At 43.4% G+C, this 23,994-nt stretch overlaps 1 protein-coding gene across 3 annotated transcripts in view; it reads right to left on the bottom strand.

Moving 5' to 3' along the window:
- Nucleotides 1-1,074, bottom strand: part of NTM (neurotrimin) — an 840,076-nt gene extending 839,002 nt beyond the window's left edge. The window contains exon 1 of one of the 3 annotated variants that reach the window (XM_020791964.3): nt 565-1,074. In XM_020791964.3, coding sequence (XP_020647623.2) covers nt 565-646 — 82 coding nt within the window. In that variant the 5' untranslated portion in view covers nt 647-1,074. The remainder of the gene's footprint in view (nt 1-564) is intronic. The other 2 variants (XM_078379837.1, XM_072979117.2) reach the window with 2 other exon arrangements.
- Nucleotides 1,075-23,994: the final 22,920 nt, after the last annotated feature.

Raw genomic sequence — 23,994 nt, 5'->3', positions numbered from 1 at the left:
CCACTTTGGGAGAAACCCAGACAAGAGCTTCGATGGAAATCTCGGTGGTAAACGCTGTTCTCTCCATCGCACGCCTTTTTTTTTTTTAATCTCCCGGGGGAATTGGGGATCTGTCAGGAGGGTAGGTGACACGGTGGGGTGGTAATAGGGTTGAGGGGGGGGGGGAGAGAGGAAGACGAATCTCACCCTTTCAGAATTACACAAGCCATCCAAACGTTGCACGCCAAGCCAAAAAAAAAAAGAGAGAGAGGGAAGAAGAGAGAGAGAAGAAATCAAGCCGGCAGGCTACAACCAGAAAATCGCACGCCCGGTGCATCTCTTTCTTAAACGCAAGCCACGCGAATAGACCAGATCCATCACAGACCGAAAACTGGGGAGGACCGGGGGTATGGGTGGGTGGGTGTCGAGAAAGCATCCGTGAAAGGGGCTCGAGAGGAAGAGAACGGCGCCGATCCACGCTTCCTTCTTGTACCCTTTGCTGCAAAAGGGACGGGAATCAAACCGGGGCAACCCCATCTCTTGCAGCCAAGGGGAGAAAAAAAAAAGCTCGGAGTCTCGCCTTACCTTGGAAGAGGAACAGCGATGCCATCCCAGCCAAAATCGCCCAAAAGAGAGGAGTGTGCATTTTTGCCAGAAGTCCAGCCATGCTTGAGGTTGGGTTTTTATAGATCGACCCTGCTTTGGCTTGCTTCCCTTTTTCTCTCTCCCCAGTAGATCTTTTTCGGGGTTTTTTTCCCCCCCCCTCCCTGTCCGATCGCGTGGATCTGAAGCTGGCAGAGAGTAGAGCCTGACTGTGTGTGTCTATATATATATATTAAATATTGTGCCTCCCTTTTTTTCCTCCTGCAAGACGAGGAAGAGGGGAAAATCCAGTGCTCTCGATGGAAGGACTGAAGCCCAAAGCTGGGAGGGGGGGAAGAGACTCACACGCGCCCGAGAGCGAGCGAGCGAGGCTGAGAGCGCGACTTCTTCTCGGTAATTATCTCCACTCACGGTCTGGCATCGAGACACGCTCCAAGATCTCGGGCGCGGACAAGCCCGCCTCCGCGGCCTGCTCATTGGTTCGCGGCCAAGGATTGACACAGAGAGGCAGCACGCAACCTCGCACTCCTCGCCTGGAGAGAGTTGTTGCGGGGAACGTTCGAGGGAGCCCGAGCGGGGCGCGCGCGCGGGTGTGGATGCTTAATCCGCATCAGCTGCAATTCGGAGGGAGGACTCCAAGATCCGGATTAACGGCTCCAGAATCCCTTCCACCGTTCCTTGGCTTGCCTTTCCGCCTCTCCTCCCTCTTTCTTTTAAAGAATATACACTGTCTTTTTCAGCTGGACGTTTTATGAGGCACGCGAGTGTTTTTTATTGGGGGTCGTCTCTGTGCCTTTGATCCGCATCACCTGTTCTCAGGCTGACTTCGGATTCAGCGCTTCCCTTTCCCTGAGGATACCCCCCCTCGTCCTTCTTCCCCCAGGATGTGCTCCGCTATTCAGACGTTATCTTTTAAGGGCTGCAGACTCACGTGTACTCCACACAGTATTCGGGTGCCGTGGTTGCTTTCCGTGTCTTCTCCTTCAGGGCTTCGCGCAAATAAATAAATAAACAAACTAGTGTCCTTTGTAAGCCGCCTTGCTCCCCGTGAGGGAGTTCCTAAATCTCGGCACGCACACCTACAGACGTCAGGTGTGAATGGGAGTCGCACGGGCCGGTTTCCTGAGCTGTGGAAAGGGGCCCATTTTCCCTCCAAACGGAATTGGCCGAGGGAGCAAAAGCCGTCTGCCCGGTTCTGAGTAACGTGTGGAACACTCACCCTCTCCGAGTTGGAGGGTCGAGGGGGGGGAAGAAGGTTTACCTCCGCCCCGAGGAAACCGAGGCAAACCCAGACCGCCGCCTGGCCCGCCAGATATCTCCCTCCTTGGGAAAGCAGCAACCTGCCAGCTTGCAGGTGCGACTTTTTCCCTCTCGCCCCCCCCTCCTAATTGGCCTGAGGAAAAGCTCCACCTGTGGACCTTGGTCCCTTGAAGGTGAGGGAGGGGGGAGAAATCCAAACGGGAGGAGGCGCGAGGAGAGGGGAGCTCCTGGCTGGCAACAATGGCTTTGGGGCCATTTTTTTCCACAAATAATAAGGTGCCTCCCAAATAATACTAGTTGGGCTTCAAGGTGCCATGAGAAGCTTCCGTTGGCTTTTGCCGGCTGGTAGAGGCGGGAAATTTCGGCAGGTGTTCTCTCTGGATGACGAGAAACACCTGCTGAAGTGCCCGTCTCCACACAACTAGCCTCTCTCCTCAATGCAGCCCCCCTCCCGGCTGTACAATTAATATGCATGGAGTGGGGGGAGGGGGAATGAGTGAATAGCTGCCTAATGAATGTATGTATTTCAGGCATGGTGACACTCATTTGCAAAGCTGAACATAGTTGGCATAAAAATAAAATAATATTACAAAACCATAGTGGTTTTTTTTAATTACTATTCCTACATACGAAACCTACAGAACAACCATAATAAGACCTAACAAAACTAACATAAATAATGAAAGCAAGGAAACTAAACATTCATGCTACATATACGGATTCGAGATTTTGCCATAGTCTGGTCATCTAATATCATCAAAGGGTTTCTTGTGAGCACTAATTCACCATAACTCTTTCTTCCCTTGTTTGTTTCTGGGCCCAATTGTATATCAGCTTCCAGCTTTCCTTTACAAAGTGTCTCAGCTGATCCCGTACTGCCTCTGAAAGCATGTCCAGTTCTGCAATGTCCTGTAGCTTCTTCAATAGCTCCTCCATCGTTGGTACTTTTCCATTCTTCCATTTTTGGGCTCAGAGTAAACTGGCTGCTGTAATAAAGCATACCGTTTTTTAAGGCCACAAATTTATTCAGCAAAATTCCATTAAAATTCTATTAAGATGTCACAATTTTATCAAGTTTTTACCATTGTCATTAAGAAGAAATATGGGGGTCTTGCCCTCAAGGAACTCATAGTTAAAGAGCAGAGGTGGGCCCCTTGCAACCCTCCAGATGTTCCCACAATCTCTCACAACTGGCAGTGCTGGATGGGGTTACTGGAAGTTGTAGTCCACTAATTTTAGAGGGCCCCGAAAGTTGCTGGTCCCATTACAGATTCCAGCTGCTATAATTTTCACTCCATCATTACAAGTGGAGGGGGTGTAGAATAGAGAACATGATGGATTTATGGAATTCACTTCCTAAAAGCATTCAGGAAATAGATATACAGTCCCTTTAAAGTTCAAAATGACAAGGGCATATAAATTAAATAAATAAATAAATAAATAAAAAGGGAAGACTCTCCATAATATTTTGGTTTACAACTCCAACAACACCAATCTGAACAAGCCCATGTTTCTGGAAAACCAAAGATGGACCACCTCTGAGCTATGGGGAGGTGGGCAGTTTTGAACAGGACTTTAGCACTGCTGTTGTTGTTTTGATGATGATGATGATGATGAGATGTACTGTCAAGTTGGAGCCAACTCATACTGTCCCTAATGGGGTTTTCAAGGTAGGTGAGATATTTAAAGAGTGGTTTTACCAGTTCTACATCCCCAGTAAGATTTCATAGATGAGTGTGGATTTGAACCCAGGCCCCCTGAGTCCTTATCCATCACCACACTGGGTATCCCGCTGATATTAACAGGGGTGAGGGAGGTTTAATTCTATCCCATCATGACATTTTCCTAGCTGGAATTATTCCGTCTCCACCTCTGCTATTTTTGCCTAGTTTGTCATATATCACCTGGTGAAGGTGGTGTTTAAATCTCAGAAACAGGAAAGGTATTCAACTGGCAGTGCCTTCCTTATCATCACTATTCTGTTTTAGAAGAAGATACCTGGTGGATTTCTACCTGACATGCAGCCATTACAGATTCAGAACCCAATAGAGAATAATCCTAATTCTACCCTAGAACTCTGAAACTAGAACTCTAAACTCTGAAGTTTAGGACTCTAAGGCATTTCTTTTAATCATAGGGGTGGGGGAAGAAATGAAAGAGCCCTTGGCTAGTATGTGACCTGCCAGCTGCAGTCCAGTGACATACTGGACCATAGCTGTGAGTGACTCCATTTCCTCATCCCTAAACTGAGTCGGTGCCCACTGTGTGAAATATTACAATTGTGGTGCAGGCACCAGGGGACCAGAACAATTTCCTGTTATCTGAAGGTTTCAAACCAGCCAAGTCCTATCAAGTAAACAACACACCTAGGAAAGAGAAAAAAGAAGAAGGGAAAAAAAAAAACAGACAAGTGTATGTAGCATCACCTGTATCAGATGGCAAGAGGATATGTTACCGAAGTAATATGAATGAACGCAGGGTATAAGATAACAAGGGACTGCTTTATTTTCTGCCTCTTTGCCTGGATTTCCAGCTCTCCTGCAATACATAAATGACATCCATTTGGGAGCCTAATGAGGTAGTAAGAGGGGCTGCCGTTTCCTCCAGAAATGTAACACTTGAAGATCAAATGCAACTGATGGCATCCTCGGCCATGAATTCTATGTGGTTCTCTGTAGTTTTCTGGGAAGGCACAGTGATTTCAGACAATCAGAAGGACTGCTGTGTTTTTTTCCCCCCTGCGTTCCTATTTTGGATTGGAGCTGTATGTATGAAGGCACCCTCCTGAGGGAACAGGGGAGAAGATCGTGCATCGGTGACAGGCAGGTGGAAAAACATCAGGGAGGGACTATCCAGCACTTGGCACTGGCAGTACAGTACATTGTTAGTGGGCCTGATTCAGCTTTAAACTGTGCGGTTGAGATCCAGAGTAGACAGTAACATACTGCTGTGATAGCTTTGCTTTGATAGGACTGGGACATTGCTACTCACATTTTTTTTCATGAAACAATGTCAATGAGCAACGTTCTCTTGACATGGTCCCCCTTACACCATGCTTTGCCAAAAGGCAGCCAGGGGGGAGCATATAACCCAATCATTTAATAGCTCCCATTACTCACTACAGTATTGGGAAAGTAACTTGTTACGATACGTATTACATTGCTCATTGCTTCTCCAATACTTTCAGTCCCATTCAATTTTTTCTTAAAAAATGATTGATGAGAGAATAGCAAAAGGCTCACAAAATTCCTGTCAAACTGACTCTTAAAAAGCCTTCAAAAAGTCTTTAAGAATAAAATGTGAAAGTAACTAATCAATGTTACTTATTCCATCAGCTTTGAAATATCTTGCTTTGAAATATCGTTATACCCTTGTTATCCAAAAAAAAAGTAGCCATTCAACAGGTAAACTATATTATGTGTAACATGCCACTTCCAAGATTCATTGATGTCTCTGTCTATGAATATTTGTACACTTCTGGAAAATATTCTGTTCTCTAAAACAGCTTTTTTAAAAAAAAAAAATAGTTCTACAAATGCAAAGCGGGGAACTCTCAAAGCCCTAGATTAGAGTTTCTCTGCTTCAGCTGTAGGGCAAATAAAATAAAATAAAATAAGGACGACCACTTTGAAACAAACAAGCAATCAAGATGGCCAGGGTGGCTTTTGACAGCAGTGAACCATGAATTCCTGAGGTTGCCAAACTTCGCAATATCTCAATACTAGGTGATGCTGAATGAAACGAAACTAAATTAGGTGAAATGAAGCAAAGCAGAGCAAAACAGCACTCCCTATGGCTTTCCCGAGTCTGGCCGTACCACATTTAGGCAGTAGCTGGTTTGTGAGTCAGAGTGCTTTGCCGGAGAGCTGGGGTCAGGAGTTTGATTCTACGCTGTGTCTTGTAAGAGAGGATACAGTTCTCATCCAGCTTGTGCCACCTGGATGAGCTACACAGTCCCAGAGAAAGGAAGAGTATACCTAGAAAACCCTGGGACTGGTTGAATAAGTAGGGATCAACTTGATGGTGCATAGTTATTTTATTATTGGTTTTTGAAAGAGTTCTCTCCATTCACAGCAGGCATCGGGAGGGTGCGGTGGGTCACTATGCCTTGCCAGCTGGTCATTTCTCTCCCTAAGGATTTGTAGCAGGCCTTGTTCATTCACCCAGTGCATTTTCTAAGCACGTCATGTTGCCCGGCGTCCTGGAACAGCTCTTTTGGAGCCTTCAGCTTGTGGCTTTGTGGAGCATCAACTTTTCATGTTGAACAGCAGGCGGTGTTCAACAAAATGCCTTGCAATAAATGTCTAATATCTGTTCCACTCGTACAAACCTGTGCGCCTTTGCTGATATGAATGCACTGATAGAAAGGCTGCATCAGGGAGATATGCGGACACCAGAGAAAAGGAGTATATGGCAAATATTGTCGCAAATGCCTTGCACTGGTTTGGAGGAGGCATAGCACCGGAATAATATTCCAACATTGCTACACAGCTATGACTTGATGTGGAATTTGGCAACATACGAAAAATGAAGAAAAACTCTTCTTTTTCATAAAAGAAATCCAAGCTTCATGAAATGAGATGAATTTCACTAAAGTAGCATTAACACTTTAGCATTTTTAGGAGTTAGGATGAGCTTCTCCTTTAACTCCAGGTGGCAGGTGACAGACTAGGACTCAGGAGGCCTGGGTTCAAATCCCCACTCAGCCATGTAAACTCACTGGGTGTGTGGAAATGGTAAAACCCCTCCTTCAATATCTCACTTTCCTTGAAAGCCCTATAAGGGTCATTATAAGTTGGTTCCAACTTGACTGCACATAATAACAACATCCTCCCCTCCAGAAACTGCTAAGAGGCTGGGACCCATTCTAGACTGAGTATTGGTGATGGTATCCAGTACGGATTTGGATTGCATGGTTGTTGGGAGCTGCGCTCCCATTAAAGCAGACCCACATACCAAACTGGCTTCTAAAAACAGTGCCATACCTGCTCCTGCTGGAGAGCCTTAAGTCATTTCATAATGATAAGAACAACAGGCTTCCTGTCAAGAAAACCTGACTTGGAAACTTTGTACCAGCCAGTCTGTGTCACAAGATTCACAGCAGCCTATGGCTGTTCAAGAGGTGTTTTTGTAGATCTGGCTAATTTCCCTGTAATTCCTCATTTTTATCAGTTACTATTTGATTATGCTTAGTGATGGTGATCATGACTGTGTTCTTAAAAATCTAATACATTGCTCTGACGGGCAACACCCACAGGGAATTAACTAGGTCTTGATTCACCATTTCAGCAATAAATTCAGTGGGTCTACTGTAGCTGGCATTAACAATTGAATTTAGGCCAGTGGCCAAATTTTTATTGGGGGTTTATGCTGGTTTATGTCTAACTTCATAAATTGGCACAGTGAATGGCCTCTAATTAATGAGTTGCCATTCTTGTTCTTCATCCCACCTCCGGTCATGGGACTGGCGCATGATGAGGAACACCACTAGCCACTTCATTAGAAACAAGTCACCAATACGATTTATGCATTTACACGCATGTAGGTATAAATCCCCAAAATGATTCCAGCGGATGTTTCTTGAAAGTGTTGTATATATCACTAGGTAATATAAATAAAAATTAAAATCCAGTTCTTATCCTTTGCATCGTGTGTTGTTTTCTTTGCTGGCAATCTTTACAGAAGCAAGCTTGGCCTCCTCTCTTTCCCTGCACAATTTTCCATCCAAGCAGAAGCCGAAGCTCATCTCTTGCAATTAACAACCAGGCTGGTAGAACCTGGCAAGTACTAGGCATAGATATTTGGCATAGATACGCTCAATCAAAGCCGCTGCCCTGCTGGCGAGGGATGTGTCTAATGCCTGCACCTGGGGAAGATTGCAGCCTCAGTTTCAATGTCCTGTAGATTTACATCTCATGGCACCTTCTCTTCTTGTAGCGGATAGTCTGAGTTCAAAGCATGCTCCTGTGAGATAGGATGCGCTCTGAATTTACCTAATGATAACAAAAAATAAAAAAATGCAGGCCCTTATTTCCAAACTCACACAGCCTCCTGTTGATCTCCAGCAAAGGTCACACCTATATACGTACAACTGAATTGCTTCATGTGTGTAGCTGCTGATTTGCAGGCAAGTGATGTTGAGATACAAGGCTATGGAGTCAGGGGTCAAAATTCTGCTGCAAGTGCAATAGGGCTATGATGACCCTCAATTATCTCATCTTGATAATCTATATATATGCATCTGTTAGTAGGTTTTATTATTATGTATCTTATTGTATCGTATTTTATTACTCCTGTAAGCCGCCCCGAGTAGACTGTCTAGAGGGGTGGCGTATAAGTCCAAATAAAGTAAAGTAAAGTAAAGGAGGGCTTTGCTACAAAAGCTGAAGCAAACTGGGTTCCACAACTGGTTGTCCAGGGAATTGTGAGCTTTGGTAATGAGAAGGTGGGTGGAGATGAATCACTACACATCTTTTTCCACCCGTCTTTAATACCTGTGGTGCTGGGTGTACGAATCGGAACAAAGCACAACAAAGCACTTCGTTCCCATCTCTAGGAAGGAGACACTCCTCCCCACCCCAGTGCTCAGATAAAGATATAGATGCATGAAGGATAGAAATTTTCTCCTTATAGTGGATATCCATAATTTCCTAAATAGGTAGCTAAAATTGTGATTATGCAGAGCAGGTTTGGAAACCTTCAGCCTTCGTTCTGTATTGGATAACACCTTTCCAAAGGTACTAACTGCTGAGTCAAAATAGTCCTCAAACGGCATGAAGCAGTGGTCCCTCACCTGCCACCTTCCAGATTCTGTTGGGCTGCAGTTCCAATCATCCATGTATGGAAGTTGCAATCCAATATAGTTAAGGGTGTCAGGTTGGCAGAGAATGGAAGGAAAGAACATGAAGAAACATGTGATGAAGGGAGATAGTTACTGGACTATTACAAAGACAGGGTCAAAACTATACATCTAAACTTGGAGTGGGGAACACATGGTTCTCCAGATGTTATGAGACAACAGTTCCCATCAGTCCTCCTAGCCAGCATAGCCCATGATGAGGAATTATTGCAGTCATACTATATCTGGATAGCGACATGTTCCTTGTTCCTGATGTAAATTTTGTGTGCCGTCAAGCTGAATTCAATGTATGGTGACCCTTTCAAGGGTTTCCTAGTAGGAGCAGAGTACTCAGAAGTGGTTTACCTTCCCTTCTTCTGGGAGTGCCCTGAGACTGTGCAGCTTGCCCAAGGCTACCCAGGCTGGCTTTTTTTTCCCCACAGAGAGGAATCAAACTCCCAAATTATGGCTCCACAGCCAGATACCTAAAGCACTGAGCTATCCAGCCAGCTCTCCTGGTTTAAATATTATTTGCTAGTTGGGTCTGCGCACGGTATATAAATCAGTAGAAATGAGAGATTTACAGATTTCTGGTTTTGGATTACAAATCCGAGAATTCTCCAAGGAATTTTAATCCAAAAGCCAAAAATCTGCATACCTCTAATAGAGATATAGTAATGCATACTCTCTCTCTCTCTCTCTCTCTCTCTCTCTCTCTCTCTCTCAGGAGCCCTGCTCACTGTACTCAGATGCTGGCTTTTGTTCTTTTAATTACACCTCCTGCCGATCAGAAAGATAAGCCCAAATGGAGTGACTGCATGAAGTGAAGGAGCCCATAAGTTATTCATAAGTTCAAGCTTGAGCTCCTCTCTTCCCTTCACTGCATGACATCTTCAAAACATATTATTCATCTGTCTCTCTCTCTCCCCCCCCCCGGCCCTGCTAACCCCCCCACTCCTTTGGGAAGAGAGCAGGTAATTGTAGTAAATACATCACTGCCAAGCAAGGCAACCTCGGAGCTGCAGAGCCCACGTGATTCTACATGTGGGAATTGAATCCAGTCCATGCTGTATTATAGGGAAGGAAGACGGAATGCCATGGTCAGGATCCATGAAGAAGAAGAGGGTGCAAACGTGTCTCTGACACAGGAGATGGAAGCACAAAGAATGCCGCTGGAGGGGACATGGCAGAACAGGCTATACTCCCTCTAATGGGAACTTGGAAATTGTCTGGGGAGCAGGGCTGTACCCAGCGAAGCTTGGATGCAATAAGCTGCATATAATTACATGTTACAAATAATCAGTACTTTGTACTGAACTCCATTTTTCAATAAGAAAAGGGTTCACAACATTGTGATAGTTACTTAAGGAAGAATAACTACTCTCTTCATCATCTAAATGTAACTTTTACGCAATATGTCTGTACAACTGTGGATGTGGCTTCCCCAAAAGGTGGAGGATGAATATCAAATGCTTCAAATATGGGCATGCACTTTGGCTTGCAGTGTTGTCTCTAGGGATGTGACCTTGCCATTGGTGGAATTCTAGACTAGACTAGCCATCTCAAGATGGGAATTAAAACCTCAAGAGATGCTCCTTCTAGTGACAGACTGGAATGCCAGATGTTTTGTGCTATAGTTTCTGTCATTCATGCAAAATATACTTTGTGCAAAACTCGTATTGCAAGGAAAATTAGGGTTCCTCCCATTTCTGAAAAATTAAGAGCATGTACATGCATACAATACATAAAGCCGGCAAGGAAAGATGGAAAGATTGATCACAAAGATACAAGCAACCCATCCATAACTACTACTTTTACTCATCTATGCAACAAAGCAGAAATTATTGCATTTTTCCACATTGTGCATTTTGCAGAAATGATCTAACACCATTCTCAATATAGTGCAATATCTCTCTGAGCCTGGCAAAAAACAAATAAACAAACAAATAAAAGCAACATGCCCCCTCAACATCTTGCAGGGAGTGAAAAAAAAATCTACTGTTTGAGGATGAGCCAACCAATTATTTAACATCTGATCTGTTGATCGTATAAATAAAACCAACCAAATATTTCCTTATTTATTTACATTTTTATCCTGCCCAATTATTGGTGGAGCCACTACTCTGGGCAGCTAACAGAATGAGATAAAAATAACATAATATAATAATAGAAACACCAATAAAAATACAGATGAGGCATAATACACAGCATGATCCCCAAGAATACAATAGCTTTTAAAAAGACAATAAAATTACAAGAATAATAGGAAGCTGGCAGAGAGAAGTTTGTGGATAGACAGAATGAATCAAAACATAAAATTAATTTGGGGCAAGGCTATGAAAGGCTTGCAAAAAACAGGTGGGGCTTCAGTTGTCTCCTGAAACCAAGGAGGGAGGGATTTAGACCCCCCCCCCCTTGCCATCCTGTGCTCTGTTGTGAGTGTACCCTTTAGCACAATTGCAGGACTTTCCACTCAGAAAAACACAATAGAAACGGAAAAGCAAAGGATTCCTTTTTAAAAATTGTTGTTATGATGGCAAGTAACCTTGAAACTTTAATAGTAAATATTTATTTTTAAAAATTAAATTTGAAAGCTGTGGGTCAGGAAACACTCTACCCCATTCAGAATCACTGGTTTCCATTTTCTGTCCATCTTCCACTGAGAAATAAAAAGAATCGGTTTTAATAAAAGGAAGTATTCAGTTTCAAAAGAAGGTATGGCCCTGTTCAGGAAGTCCAAGAGCTATGGCATGCATGACTGCGTAATCAAAGTTTGTAGCAAGTGTGCAATGAAAACACTGCTTAGTGGTTTTGTCATAATAAAAAGCAGAGAGATCACCTTGCTGACAAAAGTCCGAATAATCAAAGCTATGGTTTTTCCTTTAGTGATGTATGGAAGTGAGAGCTGGACCATAAACAAAGCTGACCGCCAAAGAATTGATGCTTTTGAATTGTGGTGCTGGAGGAGGCTCTTGAGAGTCCCCTGGACTGCAACGAGAACAAACCTATCCATTCTGAAGGAAATCAACCCGGAGTGCTCACAGGAAGGACAGATCCTGAAGCTGAGACTCCAATACTTTGGCCATCTCATGAGAAGAGAAGACTCCCTGGAAAAGACCCTGATGTTGGGATATTGTGAAGGCAAGAGGAGAAGGGGATGACAGAGGATGAGATGCTTATATACCAGCCCATAGTGCTTAAAGCATCCTCTGAGTAGTTTACAATTTAATGATGCAGGTGACACATTGCCCCCCCCCCCCTCAGCAAGCTGGGTTCTCAGTATACCAACCTCAGAAGGATGGAAGTCTGAGTAAACTTTGAGCTGGCTGTCTGCCATTGACTTTCAGGTCATGAGCAGAGTTTTGGCTGCGGTACTGGAGTTTAACTACTGCACCATGGGGTTGTTGTTTTTTTTTCAAAAAACTTTGCTTCAGTATAAACTGCCACAAGATGGATTATTCCTGTATCTATCTGAGCAGTTTTTGCACATTTCTTCAAAATGTTAAGTATTTAGGAATATAGTAGTCCACACATTGCCTTGCAAACTAGTGAAAGTGCTCACACTGGATTGAACATTGTTTTTTTTTAAAAAAAATATATCTCTGCACTTAACCATCCTGTCATTTTATAATTTCTGTATGTGTGCTTAGTTCCACAATAGGAAAAAGACAAGTTTTGCCCAGACAAACAAGTATCATATGAGATAAATTTTGTGCAAATTGTAAAAAAAACTGTGCTGGGTGGAGGGAGTCTCATTCCAGAGCGAAGGTGCACCTCAAGGAGAGTAGAGAATCCCAAGGAAGCTGTCTTCCTATGCTGAGACAGCCAATCTCAACAATGATAATCTCAGGAAATACCTGTCCAACTTTGCTCTCCAGGTGATAACTTCAAGGCTCTGTCTCTCTCTTCTAATGGTTTTTGTCTGTCAACCGGACTTGAAATAGACAGCTGTTTAAATACAGGATGCTTGTGAACAGAGAACTGCACATTGACAGCTAAGGTGGGGTGGGGGGAGAAAGAGAATTTCCTGTGGCTCAGACTTACTTGAGGATGGGGGAAAGAGTTATTTTTCCAGGAGTGAACATGTCAACATTTTGAGATGTAGTTCTTGGCTGAAGAACTGCTTACAAAAATGCATATCTTAGGGGAAATTGTGTGCAGAAATGCAAGTATAAAGGAAATTGTCTGGAAAAAAAATAAATGCAAAGTGTTTTGCAGAACTCTCCCTTTTTTTTAACAACAAAAAGCTGGTGTGGATATTTGATGGTGTAACTTTATGGCTGAATACATGCAAACAGGGGAAACAGACAGATTCTTTCATTCTGCTAGGCCATCAAGGAGAACAAACCTATCAGTTCTAAAGGAAATCAACCCTGAATGCTCACTTGAAGGACAGATCCTGAAGCTGAGGCTCCAGTACTTTGGCCATCTCATGAGAAGAAAAGAGTCCTTGGAAAAAACCCTGATGTTAGGAAGGTGTGATGGCAAGAGGAGAAGGGGACGACCGAGGATGAGATGGCTGGACAGTGTCTGCGAAGCAACCAACATGAACCTGACACAACTCCGGGAGGCAGTAGAAGACAGGAGGGCCTGGCGTGCTCTGGTCCATGGGGTCACGAAGAGTCGGACACGACTAAACGACTAAACACACACACACACAGGCCATCAAACAGAGAACCAAAAAGAGGATACTCGGCCACCTCAGTTAGATAAAGTAATTGCAGGCAAAACCTCAGACAACATGATATCCCTGTCTAACACAGAAGGCTGCTTAAAACAACAGATGTGCAAATTAATTGGTTCCATTTTTGTTCCCTTTCTAAGGACAATTTAATCCCATTCTACTTCCTCATCGGATTGTGACATTTCTCACTTGCTTCCTGAAACCAATGAAATAATACAATGGCTTTCTTTTAAAGCATGCATTGTTTTTGGCTCTCACTTATATTATGTTTTGGATTTTTCTCTACACACACATTTAATAAAAATCTATTTACCCAGTTTAATAATCTCACAGATTATGATTTGGATACACTCATATTAATTCTTGATTTTCTTTTCCCTGACTGGAAAGAAAGAATGGAGAGAGGAAAAGAACACCAATGACTTATGGCAGGAGTGGCCAAAGTTGGAAATTTAGGAGTCCAATTTTAAAACAATGGAACTGTAGAATTGTAAAGTTTGGAGGCTCTTGAGAGTCCCCTGGACTGCAAGGAGAACAAACCTATCCATTCAAAAGGAAATCAAGCCTAAGTGCTCACTGGAAGGACAGATCCTGAAGCTGAGGCTCCAATACTTTGGCCATCTCACGAGAAGAGAAGACTCCCTGGAAAAGACCCTGATGTTGGGAAAGTGTGAAGGCAGGAGGAGAAGGGGACAACTGAGGACGAGATGGTTGTATACTGTCATCGAAGCGACCAACATGACTTTGACCCAACTCCGGGAGGCCGTGGATGACAGGACGGCCTTGCGTGCTCTGGTCCATGGGGTCACGAAGAGTCGGACACAACTAAACGACTAAACAACAACAAAGTTTGGAGGGATACCAAGTATCATCATGGTCTATTTCTCCAGAGCAGGAGACCCATAAACCAAAGTATCCTTGACCAATGGTCATCCAACCTTTATCTAAAGATTCCCCGTGAAGGAGAACTCAGTCTATTCTGAGGTTGCCCATTCCACTATCAACCAGCTCTTCATGTCAAGAACATCTGCCGACATTTAGTCCAATTCTTTCTTGTGAATGAAACCCTTAGTCCAGGTTCTTCCTTCTGGTGCCACTGAAAGCAAGTTTTTTCCATCTTCAACATGACAGCACTTCAAATATTACAAGATGGCTATCATGGAGTAATATATCCGGGTTCCTATTATAGTGCTTGATTATAGTTCTAGTGCTTGCTCTACCAACCATTCACCATTCTGGCTGCCTTTTTCTGCAAATTTTCCAGATTTCCAATATCCTTCTTGAACTGCAGTGCCCAGAACTGGGCACCAGTATTCTGGATGAGGTTGCACCAAGACAGAGCAGGTTGGTTTTATTACTTCCCTTGATCTTGGCATGATGATGCAACCTCCTCACCTTCCATTGGGAGCAGACACAGTTAAGCTCAACTAAAATAGGTGTGGAGCTGCACTGACTAATACTCAACACCTGTAAACTCTGAATGCCATCCAGTGCATGCAGTGTTGTAACAAGCGGTTCAGGACAGAAAGGTCTGGAAGGACATGAGGAAGGAGGAAGAGGAGGAGGGAAACAGGATGGAATAAGGAACGTGGGTTGCACTTGCCCTTAACTTTTAGCAAGGTCATTCACAGCCCTCTTGTGGCAGTTTTCCAGCTTTCCCCATCATGTCTAATTTTCCCTGTGACTTTGTATAATCTTGTCTCCTCCTTGCTGGTTATTGCTTCCCCAAAAGTGAACTCAGCAAGTTCATTTTCTGTTTACAGAGCGATTACAGCTGAGCATATTAAGCACAATAGCAGCATGTCAGCAAAGAGCGCAGGGGTCACTTGCCCCTGCTCTGGTGATTGTTCAATACTTTGCTGGAACGGCTGTCTCGCAGTCCTCAACACACATGCTTGCCGATGTATTATGCATGCAGGTCTGGATTGTCTGCTCTCCTAAGAAGGAGCCCCAGTGGAATGGCCTGTAAGGAATGCTTCAGAGATAAAAACCCCAGCAAAGAGCAACTCTGGCACTGAGCACATATCATTGTTTTCCATTTAAATTTAACTGATGAATTAAGTGCTCAGGGACTATTTGATCTTTGAAGAACCAGAGGGCAAGATAGAGGGCAACGGGAATGTGGAACCTGAGTAGCCCTAAGCTCTGAGATGCAGGACTAGAAAAGCCGGCTTCAGGAACTACAAAAATCTGGCCTATTTAGTATAACTTATACAAAGGAGGGGAAAAGACATGCATTTGATCATTTGTCTGGAAGGACATATCCTTCACCTTCATAAATTTAGCAGTTACTTTATAGTGTATGGCCTAAATCTATCTGCTAGTCCCAGTTGTACACCCAGTTACTAATGATGACCTAGCACTTATGTATATTGCTTTGATTCAATGGATCTGCCATCGTTTGGACTAGCAAAAAGCGTGCTGCTTGCAATGAGATTCCGTTGCGCTTCCTTGTCTAAATGGAAGAATGAAAAAAAAAAGCAAAGACAGAAAAAAGGAAGGGAAAGGAAAGCCATGGCAGGCAGGGAAGGAACTGCTGAGGTTTTGCTAAACATATGTTTACTGTTGACATGATTTTCTTTATATATTTGAAGTGAAGTGATAAGCAAACGATGCACCCAGCTCCATCGGGAAATTTCACATCATGAGCCATCAAATTGTCTTAGCTTCTTTTGGAATCCATGACCTCTTTCCTTGCAGAAACTGTAAACTATGTGTAATGACTAATGGTTGTTGTGGGTTTTTCGGGCTTTTTGGCCGTGTTCTGAAGGTGGTTCTTCCTAATGTTTCGCCTTTTTCTTGTGGCCGGCATCTTCAGAGGACAGCAAACTGTGCTAATGTGTAATGACATTTGCCTACTTTCACCCTCCCATCATGTCTTTCCCTCCTTCCTTCTGTTCCCTTACTCTCTAGAGCAGAACATCATCTAAACAGGGCAGTGATCTACCCATTAGGGAAATGTAGTTCCATAGATCACCAATCGGTGGGTGTGTTCTCATGGCTCTGGTTACTCAATGGGATCCTACCTTTATCCTATTCTACTGGCTTATAGAATGACTTGTCCTAAGTTTACATTTGGGCTATGTGAATTCTGTTGTTCAGGTTATGTGCCATCAAGTCACCTCTGACTTATAGAAACCCTAACACAAATTTTAGAATGTGTGAGATGTTCGAGGAGTAGTTTACAGTGAGTTTCTGTGGCCGAGCAGGGATTTGAACTCATGCCTCCTAAAGCTGACTGTCCATCCACTACACCATACTGCCTTTCATGAGTATGGTCCCCTATCAGCATTAACTTTGCTTATTATATTGATCAGGGACATGGCCATGTGCTTCTCACTTGACCACCGCTAGCTATTTGGCAGAAAAGAGAAGAACAGTGGCGGTTTCTATATTTGGCATCATCAGTCTGTACAGATTCCACAAGTGTGAAGTTCAAGGTCTGCCTGCTTTACAAGGTCTTCTCCACCTGTTTGGCCCTGGAGTTATGCTAAGGGGAACGATTGCTTCCATTCCAGAAGTTAAATCCAAACATTGTTTGCTATGTTGTTCACATATTTTCTTTCCCTCTCGTTTTAAACCAAGCATGTTTGTTTGCAATGTACTTACGCATGGATTACACAAAAAGAAACAAGCCCATAACGGGAAGGAGTTAAGCCAAGTAGGAGATGTCCATTAAGCCTAGGTTGGTGTACAGCAAGAAGGCTTTCGTGTCTAGGGGATTATCTACTTCTTTTCTCCTGTGCTCTGTGGCTCAGGAGAGAGATGTATCGAACCACCAGGTCTTTCAGCAGCAAGGCTAGAAGGCATGTAAGCAGACAGCAGGAGCACATGAAGAGGCTGGCCCCCGCCCCTGCCAGCTTCTGCAAGGCATGGAATATATTCAGTAAAAACAGCAAAGGCCATTGCTTTGTCTCACCCTCTACACATTCCTTTAAAAAGTACAGCCAGTTGCCAGGGTGTACAACATTTATCTTGACTTAACAGAAGGGAAGGCATAAAAGGAAAGGGGTGGGTGGATCAGATGCAAAGCAGGGCAGGGCTCTTGTTCCCTCAATAATGCAGCAGAGAAAGCTTCCTTTCCCAAGCTTTCTCTAATTTGCTCATCTTTTAATGCAGTCTGTCTCTTGTTCCACTGCCTTTCCTTTTCCCTTTCCCTGCTTCTTTCTCTACTCTTTAATTAGATTGTAATTTGTAAGCAAATAGGCAGAGTTTTTTTAAAAAATCAAGGCTGATCTTGCAATAAACATATTGGGTTTGATCCAGGTTCTCTTTAGCCTGGATGAAAGGGCTGTGCTCATTGAAGGTACATCCGCCTGATTTGGGGGGAGCCTTCCTCTCTCTCCAAAATATGCACCACTAATCTCCCCAATCAACAGAGTTCTCAGCCTTCAATGTGTGATATTGTGAGGCATTTGGGCAGGTGAGCCAGCCATGGGGGTGAAAGGGGTCGGAGAAGTCCCATTCTGCCATCCAAGCGGCACATGCTGAAATCTGGATCGAAAACATTGTGCTCCGACAATGGTTTCGATCTAGATCTTGAATATCTTCCTTTTAAAGTAAAACAAGGCTTTTCAAAGCCTTGTTTTCCTTGAAAAGGAAGATGAAAAGGAGAAGGGGACAGAGGTAACATCCACCCAGCAAGGAAGAGCACTCTTCTGCATAACCATTACTAGTGTAGAAGAGGGTGTCTCGGTCTTCTTTCCACTTTTGTTCCCGAAGGGGGGAAAGAAGACTGAAGGATATACTTGCCACTTGAAAAGGAGTTGATTCTGCATCATAACTAAATCTCCACTGCATTGTATCTCTCCAGTGTCCAGGTGTCCTCTTTCAGAGAGTATAATCCTACATTTGAAGATCTGGCAAATGACTCTGCTCCTTCTGAAGATCTTCTCCTTCCTGAAAGACTGCCTTAGTGCAATACAGAGATAAAAAACCGCAAGGAGGATTGACCAAGGCCATCCACAGTGAGCATCGCCTGGACAGCAGGTGCAGCAGGCATACAAGTTACCTGATCAGTCTTGACCAAGTAAGTTGCATTAACATTTTGCTTAAATTATAAAAATCATTTCTACTTTTACATCCATACAATATAAGTTAGCCTATACAGTGAATCACTGACCTCTTCTGTCCCTCTTTGCATGATTTCACGCCTCCCCCCCCTTTTAGCTAATGACAATTGGCTAAGTTTCCTTTCTCAAGATTTATTTTCCTTAGTTTAAGAAGACCGAATAGCCACAGCCAGAAAGGAATAAGGTTTCCCTGCTGCAAACATTCTTCAGTGGTGGCAAATCATGGAAGAATCATAATGTAGATCCTCAGTGAGCTTGCACTGTGCGGGAGGTCGAATTGGACCATCTCCAAATAAATGTGCAGCTCTGTGATTCTACAATTGCCATCAGCTAGGAAGAACAAGCAGGTGCCAAATCAAGAACTTTGCTTTGACAGAAGGCTAGACAAAGGAAAGAGCAGCTCTTGGTCAATCCTGGAGCTCCAAGTAGGATGTCTTCTCCTATTGTTCTTGGAGATGATTGAGAAAAGACATCATGTTTGTACTGTAGGTAACCTGGGAAACAGTTTCCAAGGGCTAGCATTTTGCTTTTGCTCTGATCAGCCTTACCCAAAGTGTTACACAGGTATCGATTTCTTTGCTGAGGTCTCCTAAACCTTATTGGCAATTAGAATAAGCCAGATAAGCCTTATAACAGCCGAGCTGCTCCACCAAAGCAGAGTTTCCTGTATGAGTCCAGCTCTTCCACTGATTAATTCGCAACCTCTGCATACAAATTAGACTTTACAAAGACTGATGGACAGATGCGCACCAACTATTTCCCAAAAATCCAGTGGAGGGCAGGGTTGGGAAGCTAGACATTTTCTGCTGGGCGAGGAGCAAAAGTGAACCTCTTAAGAAACAAGGACACTGGCAAAAGAATGCCCAAGAATGGACAGTTGTAGTGGTTGTGAAGTACAATGGCCAAGAATCATAGTGCAGTCATACTCCAGATCTTAGAAAAGTTACATTTTTGACAATTCCCTGAGTTCCTCAGCCACCATACTCAATGGCTTATGAAGAAGCTACCTTCCTTGGTCAAGGCCATGGAGACATCCAAACGTAGCTGGCCTCCAATAACATATAACCCCCCTTTTTCCCCTACAGGTGACAATAAGTCTATCTTGAAGCTACTTGTCCATCAGTAGAAGCAGTGCATAAACATTAGTGCACCGCATAAAGCTGAAAGAGTGCCACTTAAAGAGAATAGTTTATCCAGCCACTACAGACACTGCAGTCCAAAAATGCTAGCCCATAGGGTAATGGAAGCTTGCTCTCTTTTGATTTATTTATTTTTAATGAAGAGAAGGTGCAAGGATTCTGAACAGTTAAATTCTCTACTCCAGTATATTTTCCATATTTTTCCTTCTTCTCCTGTGTTAGTGGAACTGTGGTACCCTACCCATCAATATATTCCTCAGTAGCACATTACCCTGCCTATCTGTGCAGAATTTAGAAAGGTTAAACTTTTTTTTGTATTGCAACTCCCAGAATATCACCCCCCCACCAGCAGCATTTTAGCATCAGCAGATTTTTAAAAGGAGAGCAAAGAAAGGAAACCAAGACGTTAAAACAAACCACAGGAAAGAAAAGAAAGAATAAAGTATGACATCTGTGATGCAGAGGAAATGTGAACAAGGAACCTAGATCTACAATATAGAAGACGTTGGTCTAGTCAATATCGCATTTAAACTCAACCAATCCTGAGCTGAAGTGCTGCACAGCGATTATGTTCATGTTGTTGTTTAGTCGTTAAGTTGTTAAGTCTTCGTGACCCCATGGACCAGAGTACGCCAGTCCCTCCTGTCTTCCACTGCCTCCCGGAGTTGGGTCAAAGTCATGTTGGTCGCTTCAATGACAGTGTCCAACCATCTCATCCTCTGTTGTCCCCTTCTCCTCTTGCCTTCACACTTTCCCAACATCGGGGTCTTTTCCAGGGAGTCTTCTCTTCTCATGAGATGGCCAAAGTATTGGAGTCTCAGCTTCAGGATCTGTCCTTCCATGTTCATACTTGAAGCTAATAAACCTACAGGTACCTTGTAGGCTAACATCCGGCACTGAGACCTTGAAGATGGAGGACCAAACAGGATAACCCAGTGTTTTCCAAACTATTTCCACTCGTGACTCACTTGACCTGTCCTGAAGCCTCTTCAGGGAAGAAAGGGCATTTCTGGCTCTGGCTCTGCTTCTCCTCTTCCTCCTCCTGTGTTGGGGGGCATCCAGCCTAATGCCTGGGCATTAAGCCGGCACACAGGGAGACTTGGCAGCCAAGGAGAGGGAGCGCGAGGTGGCAGTGAAGAATGAGAGGATTCCGCAGTGGCCCTGGCTGGCTGGTGCAATGCCCTGGGGGTGCTGGAGTTCACAGTTTGGGAACCACTGGGATAACCCCCTCAATAGTTCATTCCAAACGAAGCAGCAATGGCTCTCTTGGGACCACACCCAGTAAGTGGAGGGGGGGGGAGAGATTCCTTCGCTGTTGGCTTCCTAGTGGCAGGCAAAGACTTTTCTTTTATCCAGGCATGCCTTTGGCAGCTGAGCTTGCTTGCTGTAGGAGGAACTCTTAGCATTATGGAGTCTGTATTTTTCTTTTAGCAATGTGTTTTAAAGTTTTGAGTTGCATTTATTCAGGTTATGGCTTACTTCAGCTTCACTTATTTTGTTGTACGCATTGACAGAGAGAGGTGGGATGCAAACTAGAAAAGAAATATAAATAAATGAGAGATGTAGCTGATGTAGTCTCTCTCCCCCCCCCCCCTACAGCAAAAGGAGGTAAGCATCATCTTCAGGATAATGCCACATCCCCCAAAATATGCCCAGATCCTAATTGGTTGACATGTGTTCCTTCACCTGTCTATCTAATTCTTTTGTAATGACATATATGAAGACAAAACAGTAGGTGTTCATTGAAATATTTCTTTCTCCCTCCTGGGAACCGAAGGAAGGAAGGAAGGAAGGAAGGAAGGAAGGAAAATCTTTCTTAGATTTTCATTTTATTTCCAATAAGCAGCCCCAACCCCATGCTGCCAGATACATACGCATTTCATTTAATCCCTGTTCCACTAGCACTTCAGCTACCGCTGAACTTTCCTAAGAGCTTTAAAAACACCCAGGAATTTGTGAAGCTGGCAGCATCTCTGTTAGTGGCTTTCTTGTTGCTGGGACATAAAAAGCTGCCCAGCAGAATTTGAAAATCTATTGTCTGTCTCTGGGAACAGGGCCCTTTGTAGCTTTTTGAGAACAGACTTTCTTATTTTGGGTCTTTAAAAAAAAAGCAAGTGGAGAATTCTTGTGGGGATTTAGGCCCTGCCAGTATAGTGTAGAATAGGAATGGAGAAAAGCCTGGCCATGCTTGACAGATAGAGAAATACGCCTTTTACGTGGTTTAGGTTTCAGTGGTAACTTACAAATAGGAGCCTTGAACAGGCGTCCGATTGCTCCTGTTCTAACTTTCAGCCAGCCACGCTAATTCCCAGTATACAACGTTCAAACTTCCCCTCTTTTTAGTCATTCAGTTATCAGCACAACATACAACTCAGTGAATTGATCTTGTGTGCTTTCCCCCTCTTCTTTACAGTGTCCCCACAAATGTTTTGCACTTAACAAAACATAGGATTTAATCCAAAGATGCTGACATCACATTGCCTTCTTCTGCATTGGTCATGAGGACTAGCGTGCAGAGAAATGGGCCCCTGTTACTATATGGGGGAAAGAAAAGAAAGGTCACTCAGGGACACGATGGGAACACCAGTGAGTTCTGTCTGAGCTAATGTTCTACCAACCTCATAGCAGCCTCAGACATTGGGAGTCAAGCTAAGAAGTATTTCACATGGCCCATTCCTGAATTGCGTTTCTTAGGCCGAAACAGAGCAACACAACCTTTCATCAGGAACAGAGCTCCCCAAATTGACAAAAGTCATTTGATTGTCCTAGCACAAGCCTGCCTCACTCCACATTTTGCAGATCAGCTTGCTCTTGTTTCATGATTTGTTGCCAGAAGGTAAACATGGACATCATTTGTAAGCCTGACTGTGCTTTGAAAGAACTGCACATGGGAGAGCGGAAATGGAATAAATCAACCTTCAGAGAAGAATATGATGGCACACGAATGACTGCTAATAAAATGTGAGATTTTTTTGGTCCCCATTAAAATGGATGAAATGATATTCTACTGTGCATCCTTGAATAAGATATAGAAATCACATGGTGGTGGTTCAGTCATTGATGATAGACAGAAGGACAATAAAACTTGTTGGGATGATAACAGTCTTGCATGCATTAACATTAGGTATCAGTGGGAGTGCCTTTACAGCCTAATATGCTTGTTATTTACCACTAACTCGATTGATAAAGTTCATTTCCTGCTTCTAGCATTTGAGACAAGTCTCCACCCCCTTCCCATTTGTTTTTGCTCCCATTATTTTGTTGATAGTTCCGTCTTCTTCCTCTGACCATCTTCCAAGCAGCAAGCATGGAGGGTCTTCCAAGTGCTGAAGATTCAATTTCTTCCTCTTTTTTTCCCTTTAGACAATAACTGTAGGTGGTAACTGTAAGTAAAAATATCCTTTTCTACTTTAAATGCTTCTAGAGTGATTTTTAACTTACAAAGTGCTAGTTTTTGTGCAAACCAGGAGGGTGTTGTTTCCACATTTCCATGTTGCTGTTGTTTTGCTTTAAAACTAAAAGGAATAACCCTAATCTTAAAACTCATTTTTTAAAGAATCAAAATTCTGCCTAAGTAACTTAGCACTTAAATGTTTTTAGATGTCCAAAGTATTTCTTATACATTAGTTACTTACAAAAGAATCCAGTCAGAGAATGTGTAGAAAATACAGTGGTGCCCCGCAAGACGAATGTAATTTGTTCCGTGAAAATAGCTGTCTTGCGAAAAAATCATCTTGTGAGGTTCCCTATGGGAACCTTGCAAGACGAATGAAATTTGTCTTGCAAGGCATCGGTCATTGAAGAAACCATCTTGCAAAGTGCCATAGCGATTGCAAAAACCAATCGTCTTGCAGTTTTTTTGTCCTGCGAGGCAATCGTCTTGCGAGGCACCACTACATAATGGAATTGCATTTCAACACAGACCATCATCCCAAAGCCAAACTGAGATTTGTAGATTTCCCTAAAAGCCATCACCACAAAGCCAAATTGGGAAAAGCTAGGAAACAGTCCTTACAGCAAACCAGCTTCCAGGTGATGTGATATAAATTTGGTTACATTATACTATTACAAAGCCAGAGCAGAGTGAGGTAAAAGTTTTATCTTGCTATTCTGAATGGGCACACATTTTCTCTGTCTTTCCATGCTTTGCCCTGAACACTGTATTCATAATTGGTTGCCTGCGGGTCACCAAATGAGTTTGCGGCTACAGCGGGACTTGAACCCCTGACTCCTTCAAACCACTCTTGGCTGCTGTGTTGTGTGCAGCCTATGAATCCAGTGCAACATCTTATGATCAGCAAATCTGTAATGAATTCCAGAGGATTCCTAGCACTTTGCGGGAAGCCAAAGTGTACTATCTTACAAAGCACTTTCTATGCTGAAGAAGCAATTTGTGGTCTTGCTGTGCGCTGAAGACTT

The sequence above is a fragment of the Pogona vitticeps genome, chromosome 8 (genome assembly GCF_051106095.1).
Source record: "Pogona vitticeps strain Pit_001003342236 chromosome 8, PviZW2.1, whole genome shotgun sequence".
Lineage (NCBI taxonomy): Eukaryota > Metazoa > Chordata > Lepidosauria > Squamata > Agamidae > Pogona > Pogona vitticeps.
The sequence above is the reverse complement of the archived record's forward strand: the minus strand, read 5'-3'. Positions and strand labels throughout refer to the sequence as shown.